This window comes from Microtus ochrogaster, chromosome 2 (genome assembly GCF_000317375.1).
Source record: "Microtus ochrogaster isolate Prairie Vole_2 chromosome 2, MicOch1.0, whole genome shotgun sequence".
NCBI classification, from domain to species: Eukaryota; Metazoa; Chordata; class Mammalia; order Rodentia; family Cricetidae; genus Microtus; species Microtus ochrogaster.
This window is the reverse complement of record NC_022010.1, coordinates 85,551,973-85,559,804: the sequence shown is the minus strand read 5'-3', so window position 1 is coordinate 85,559,804 and position 7,832 is coordinate 85,551,973. Positions and strand designations below refer to the sequence as shown.

The 7,832-nt window shown below is 39.3% G+C and overlaps 1 protein-coding gene across 1 annotated transcript in view; it reads right to left on the bottom strand.

Moving 5' to 3' along the window:
* Znf654 (zinc finger protein 654) overlaps positions 1–7,832 on the bottom strand; it is a 55,006-nt gene that overhangs the window by 22,368 nt on the left and 24,806 nt on the right. The window contains exon 3 of the mRNA XM_005345243.3: positions 4,251–4,332. Coding sequence (XP_005345300.2) covers positions 4,251–4,332 — 82 coding nt within the window. The remainder of the gene's footprint in view (positions 1–4,250; positions 4,333–7,832) is intronic.

The following is a 7,832-nucleotide window of genomic DNA, read 5'->3' as shown; positions in this document are numbered from 1 at the left end:
CTGTGAGTTCGAGACCAGCCTGGTCTACAGAGCTAGTTCCAGGACAGGCTCCAAAGCCACAGAGAAACCCTGTCTCAAAAAAACAAAAAAATAAAAAATAAAAAAATAAAATAAAATAAAATCATTGTGCAGATATTCTCTAGTTCCTATCTGGCTTAACTGTAATGTATCTGCTGCTTTCCAAAATATTCACTTTGAAAGTTTTGATTTATTGTCTTTCTGCCACAATTACAGGAGTTCACTGTTCTGCTTAATGTTGTTTTTCATGGAGCTTAGTGTCGAGAACAGTGTACAGACACAATAAATAAACATCTGCCAAGCAAGGACGTTCAGGAGTACATTACCAAGAGCAAGTGTCAAACACAAAGTGAAATGGAAAAATTAATAAATATTAAAAACTTGAATATATAATCTAAGTAGATTATGACTATCATGAAAACAGTTTCACTTTGATTTTGTTATTTTCTATTTGCATATTTCTGAAACAGGGTTTCACTATGTAGCTTTGGCTGACCTGGAAATCACTATGAAGACAAGGATGCTCTTGAACTCACAGAAATCTGCCTGCTTCTGCCTACCAAGGGCTAATATTAGGAAAGCAAGTATTTTGTTCTATTTTGTTGAATTAAGAATGGACATAGTAGAATGCCAAATATAATTTTCATAATACAGCCAAACTCCTGATTGGCCATAAGCCTTTAACACTATAATAATATTATGTATGACGGGTTCCAGATCAGCCCCTGGAGGTGCTTCAAGTATGCTGTGTTTTATTCCAACCCCAGAGAAGTGCTGGTAAGATAATAGTGAAAACACATGGATGCACAGAGTACTATGTGTTTGTGGTGTGGTTTGAAATAAATGACACCCAAAGGGAGTAACACTCTCAGGAGGTGGGGCCTTGTTGGAGTAGCTGTGTTCTTGTCAGAAGTCTGTCACTGCTGTGAAGGCAGGCTTTGAGGTCTCATATATGCTCAAGATACTGCCCAGTATCTAGATCTATCTCCTGTTCCCTGCATATCAACATGTAGCAGCTCTTCTCTAGAACCTTGCCTGCCTATATGTCCCTATGCTCACCACCATGATAATAATGAAATAAACCTCTAAAACTGTAAGCCCCCCACCTCAATTGAGTGTTTTCCTTTATAAGAGTTACTGCGGTCATGTCTCTTTACAGTAATAGAAACACTAACTTAGGCAGATATTTAATCTGTCTAAACCAAGTTAACTAAGTTGGTACCAGGAGTGGGGTTCAGCCATGCTAGGCCTGACCATGCTGTTGTTTGGGGAAATGTAGACCTTGGTACTGCAAATGAGAAAAGCAGTTGAACACTTTAAATGCTACTTAATGGGACATAGTAATAGGAGTACGGTAAATAGTGTTGCTAGTTATTTGACTGTGGGAGGCTAGTTCAAGAGGTTTTTTGAGGAGAAAAATTTTAGTATGTTGCCTAGAAATTGTTCTTGTGATATTTTGGTGAAGAAACTGACTGCCTTTGCCATTGCTCAGAGTCTGCCTTAGGTTAAGTGAAGCTTTGGGTTAATTCTGTTGGAAGAAGAAATTTCAAACAGCCTAGTATAGACTCTGTCGTGTGGATTATTTGTGTTAACTCAATTGAAGATATATAATAAAAAGAAAAAGCTGACCAAAGTAGATTACAAAATATAAAATTTAAAGAGAAAAGGAGCACCAGGAAGTGGAATGGAGCTAAGTTCTGTTTTCATGGAGATAAACAGAATAAGAAATGGAATAGAGGCAGTGATGAGCTGCTCAGAGCAAGATTACAACCAGTTGAATTTCCAGTTTGTGAAAAGGAATTAAAGAAAAGCTTAGATTAGGCTGTGGTGGTGAACAACCTTTAATCTCAGCAATGGGAAGGTAGGAGTGGTAGGTAGATCTCTGAGCTAACTTGGTCTACAGAGCAAGTTCCAGAACAGCTAAGCTTAGGCAGTGAAGAAAATCATCAAAAACAGAAAGCTGGTAAAGATGTAATTTGAAAGCTCTCTGAGTTCAAGGTCAGCCTGGTCTACAGAACAAGTTTCAGGATAGCCAATTTTAAGCAGTGAAGGGAACTATCAAAAGCAGAAAGCTAGTGAAGATGTAATTGAACAAAGGGCTCATGTTCCAGCCCCAGCAAGCAGAATTTGGCACCTCAGCCAACTGGTTGTGGCTTCAAGGATAGAAGAAAGGTATTATGAACCCCTTTTCTGAGATTAAGGAAAGCTGCTGCGGCTAGGCATATGCCAGGGATATCCCTGGGTGAAGGCTTAAAGAGGCCATTGCATGAAGCTGTGAAGGGCAAACCTGGATTGCCTTGGAGATCCAAAGATGGAGATTCCAAAGTTGTGGGATACCTCCCAAGAAGAGCCGCTAACAGGGAGTGAAATCAGCCAAAGAGAAAGAAGTGTGTTGCAGTCAACAAAGCTGAAAGTAATTGGAGATCTGAAGAGCATTTTGACATCACACATGGACATGCAAGGTTTGGAGTTTGCCCAGCTGGTTTTCCGTCCTACATTGGTCCAGTAATTCCTCACTATGCTCCCTTCCCTACATTTTGGAATGGTAATGTATGTCTTAAGCCATTATATGTTGGAAATGTGTGATCTGCTGTTTGATTTTGATTTTACCGGTGATTACAGTTAAAAGACTATATGAATCTCAGAAGAAACTTTGAACTTTAGACTTTTAAGTAAGTTTGGGACTGTTATAAACTATGAAGAATTTTGAAGTTGAACTGAATGATATGGCTACAAGCCTTTGGGGACCAAGAGTAGAATGTGTTGATTTGAAAGAAAATGGTCCCCAAAGGAAGTGGTACTATTAGGAGGTGTGGCCAAAGTGTGTTACTGTGGAGGCAGGCTTTGAGAGTCTCATATATGTTTAAGATACTGTCCAGTGCCTCAGTTTATTTCCTGTTGCTTGTATATCAACATGTAGCAGTACCTCTTGAGCTCCATGTCTGCCTGCACACCATCATGATCCCCACAATGATAATGGACTAAAGCTCTGAAACTGTAAGCCCCTACCTGAATTATAGATTTTACTTTATTCTGGTGGCATGCGCCTTTAATCCCAGCACTCGAGAGGCAGAGGCAGGTGGATCTCTGTGAATTCGAGGCTAGCTTGGTCTGCAAGAGCTAGTTCCAGGACAGGCTCCAAAGCTACAGAGAAACCCTGTCTTGAAACGCCCCCCAAAAAAAAGAAAAAAAAAAAGTTTTCCTTTATAAGAGTTTCCATGGGTCATGATCCCTTTACAGCAACAGAAACCCTAACTAAGACTGTTGTTTCCCAAATACATGGCTAAAAGAACCAAAATATTTTAGGTGTATAGAAACGGTCTTGAAATATTTTAGCAGTTTATGTTTGTGCACTGTGTGTAGAGGCCAGAGATTGATGGCAGATGTCTTCCTCAATTGTTCTCCACCTTGTTTTGAGAGAGTCAACTGAATGTGAAGCTTCTGAGTTAAGCTAGACTGGATAGCCAGTAAGCTACTAGTACCTGCACTGTGATTACAGAAGTGTACAGCTATTTCTAGCACTTTTTCAACAATATTCTGTGTATATGGGTGGACACCTGCATGCCAAACCACACATGAGACATTCAGAGAGCAACCCCTTGGGAGTCTGTTCTCCTTCCACCAAATGAGATCCAGAAATTAAACTCAAGTCACTCAGTTTGGCAGCAATCACCTTACTCATAAGTCATTTATCCAGCCCCTAACTTTTTGTATGGGTGTTGGAAGCCAAACTCAGATCCTGACGTTTTTGAGAGCAGGCATTTTACCAAATGGGCCATCTCACTTCATTCGTCATTCTTGTCTAGATTTATTTCTTTCCTTCTCATACATTAAATGCCAAAAAACAACCTGCAGAGGTTACTATGTGATAGAATATCAGATAGGCAAAGGAAAACAACATAGGGCAAGTAGTTTGCATCTGAAATCAGCAAGACTGATTTCATCAGGGGAAAGTTCTAGACAGGGGGAAATGTCACTATATTCCCAAATGTGCTTAGTTTAAGCATGGAAACCACTTTGGCCTACTAAATTTGAGTTAATGATATAAGCTGCCTGGGAATAAGTTAAAATTGACTTCATGATTTTTCTTCACCTGCCAGTAGAGGCAAATCTTTAAAACTGTCGCTGTAGTGACTATAAACTTTTAAGCAAAAATTTAATAAAAAAAAGTATTTTTAGGGAATAAAACTGATGCATGTGTATATAAAATGTAAAAGAGTAAACTGTCTTACCTGGAATGAGCCAAGAATATCCTTTAAGGGTTCTTCATAAAACTCATCTCTTCCAAAGAACAGGAGCAACTCAAAGAAACTCCTGAAAAAAAAAAATGTAATTTTCACTGCTTTGTGGGTTTATTCTAGTTTAAAAGACTACCAAGTTGCAACATTTATCGAGTAGCAAATAATTTACTTATAAATACTTAGTTTTAAAAAACTCAATAAAGGGCTTTTGTTAACATACACAATGTTCCTACTTCAATCCACAGGAAAGCATATAAAGAGGTGTATTGGTACATGTCTTTAGTACCAGCACTTGGCAAATGAAAACAACATCAGAAGTTCAAAGTCATCCTCAGTCACACACCAAGTGTGAAATCACCCTGCAATACAGAAAATACTGTTACAAAATAAAAAATTAAAAAAAAAACCTCTACAAAGCACAAAAGTAACAATGAACAATAAGCAAGAAGATATAAAACATTAAGTCAGAATAGGTTTGGCACTATGTGATAATATGTAGAAGGAAAAGTTGACTGTAGAATTGCTTACTACCTGAGGTTTTAGACATCTACTGGAAATCCTAGAATGTGCCCTTCAAACATCAAGGAAGAACTACTGTGCATTGCCTTTTTACATGCACCAATATATAATATAATGGTATAGTATTTGTGTTTTAATAAATAAAGCTTGCCTGAGGATCAGAGTGCTAAGCAGCCATACTAGTCAGCCATACACGCCAAGGAGTAGTGGCACACACCTTTAATCCCAGGACTCCGAGGAGACAGAGATGGATCTCTGTGAATTCAAGGCCACCCTGGAGTATGCAAGATTGAATCTTTCTAAAAGAGAAACGGAGCTTATACAAAGGTGATCCCAGCACTTGGAATCACATGCCATTATTCCAAGCACTAGGGAGGTGGAGACAGAAGGGATATGGCTGGGAAGAGAGAGGAATACAATGGGGGAAGAGACAGGAACTCAGTGTAGTGTAGAGTTTGAGAATTCATGGAAACAGGATCTCTCTTCACCCCTTCAGTCTGAAGATTTGATAGAGGTAAAAGGTCTCTCTAGTAGCTGGCTGCTTTGCTTTTATGGTCTTCAGGTTGAACCCCAGTATCTATCTCTGGGTTTTTTAAGGTCTCTCTAGTGGCTGGCTGCTTTGCTTTTATGATCTTCAAGTTAGACCCCAGTATCTATTTCTGGGTTTTTATTATTCATGCTACAATAGAATATTTATATTTGTAGATTGCCTAAGGAGACCAAAAACTAATAAAAGCAGTTATCTCTCTTGAAGGCAGAAGGCAAAGATGAACCAGAAAAGGAAAGGGAGTAGGCCTCTGCCAGGACCTCTTCGAGTCCTGGCGTTGGTCTGGGACCTCCTAGGGAGTAGGCAGGAACTAGAAACTGCTACAGGTCAAGGCATGAGGCTGGGACCTCTGAGGGAGTAGTCCTGAGTCAGGTCCTCTGCAGATCTGGGTATACCAGGTCTGGGACCTCCAAGGGAGAAGATCAGAGCCAGAGATCTTTGGAGAACCAACCCCAACCTAGAGACATCTGCAGGAGCAGATCCAGACCAGGGGCATTTACAGGAACAGGTCTGAGTCAGAAACCTAGACCAGAGCAGGCCTGAGACAGCAAACTCCACAGGAAAAGAGCAAACCCCGTGGTTGCTGATCAATGGAACCAAATAGAAGACCCAGATATCAATCTACACATCTTCGAACACCTGATTTTTGACAAAGAAGCAAAAAATATCAAATGGAAGAAAGAAAGCATATTAAACAAATGGTGCTGGTATAACTGGATATCAACATGTAGACAAATGAAAATAGATCCATATCTATCTATCACTATGCACAAAACTCAAGTCCAAATAGATAAAAGACCTCAACATAAAGCCAGCCACACTGAACATCAGAAGAGAAAGTGGGAAGCATACTTGTACATGCTAACACAGGAAACCACTTCCTGAATATAACCCCAATAGCACAGACACTGAGAGAAACAATAAATGGGACCTCCACACGCAAGGGCAACCCTCCACACACACATGCGTAGACTCAACAAACAAAATAAATAATCTGCCCTTTTTTAAGTTGAAAATTTTCAAGTATTCTATTATATTAGAGTAAAAAAATGTTTTCTTATAGCCACTTTCAGGAAAGAAAAAACACGGAGTCGTCAATCTGGTATAGGAGTTCCTTCTGTTTGTGTGTTGCTTCCATTGATTAATGAATAAAGAAACTGCTTTGTCCTGATAGGGCAGAACTTAGGTAGGCGGAGAAAACAGAACTGAATGCTGGAAGAAGGGAAGAGTAATAGAAGCCATGGATGCTCTGCCTGAGATGGATGCTGGTTAGAATCTCCGGTAAGCCATTGCCACATGGAGATACACAGATTAATGGAGATGGGTTAAACTAATATGTAAGAGTTAGCTAATAAGAAGTTAGAGCTAATGGCCAAGTGTAAAAGACTTACCACGAAACATATTGACCTGAGTTCAATCCCTAGGACCCACACGGTAGGAGAGAACAGACTACCTCAGGTGTCCTCTGACCCCAAACAAGTAAACACACACATACTCACAAACACACTATATTTTAAAAATAAGCCAAATGTACTGTCATAATTATTCTTTCTTCTTTTGATTTCTAAATAATTATTCTTTCTTCCTTTGATTTCCAAATTGGTTGATACTTGTATCTACATTACTATATATTATCAATGAATCAAATGAACCTTGGTTGCAATATAGTAGAAAATCAAGTTTGAAATATAGTACAATAATCAAAAAAGTAATCTACCATTACACATGTGGTACAGCCACAAATATCTGCTGTTCTGAATAAGAAGCTAATCATACATGCTACAACTTGACATATTAAGATATACATAAGCATATGCTTTTTTGTCCACTGCACATATGAATGCTACTAGTCTAACAAGACCACGCCTCTAATAATATCTGGGAACCTGATGTCTATCAGGCAAATACTTAGTTTCCTATTTGCTCATCTCAGTCTGGTATGCTAAAATCCATGAACAGTTTCCTTGTTTAAAAAAAAAAGGCTGGTAAAGCAACATTAATATCTGAATTCATATAAAAATGACAGCTATCTTGGTTTTCAGTTTCATACACCATTGTTTTGTAATCTATGAACGCTAGAAATTACTGATACACTCATAGATCTGTGTCTTGTCTCGTCATCATCACAGAGGCTTCCTCCAACAGCAGATGGGGAGTGGGCGCAGAGACTCAGAACTACAAATTATGTAGGGAAAGTCTAAATCAGGTCCCTACCCTGGAGGACCAGGGAAGAGGAGGAGTAAAGACTGCAAGAGTGGGATAGAGAGCACCAGAACATGGCTCACAGAGACTAAAGCAGCAGGATCTGCACCACGTTCACTACATATATGTTATGGTTGTTGGCTTGGTGTTTTTTATGGGACTCCTAACAGTAGGAGCAGGTGTATATTTGACTCCTTTTGCCTGCTCTTGAGACTTCCTCCTATTGGGTTGCCATGTCCAGCCTCAATGTGTGGGCTTTCACCTTATTTTATTGTATCTTGTTTTGTCCTGTTTGGCTGCTGTCT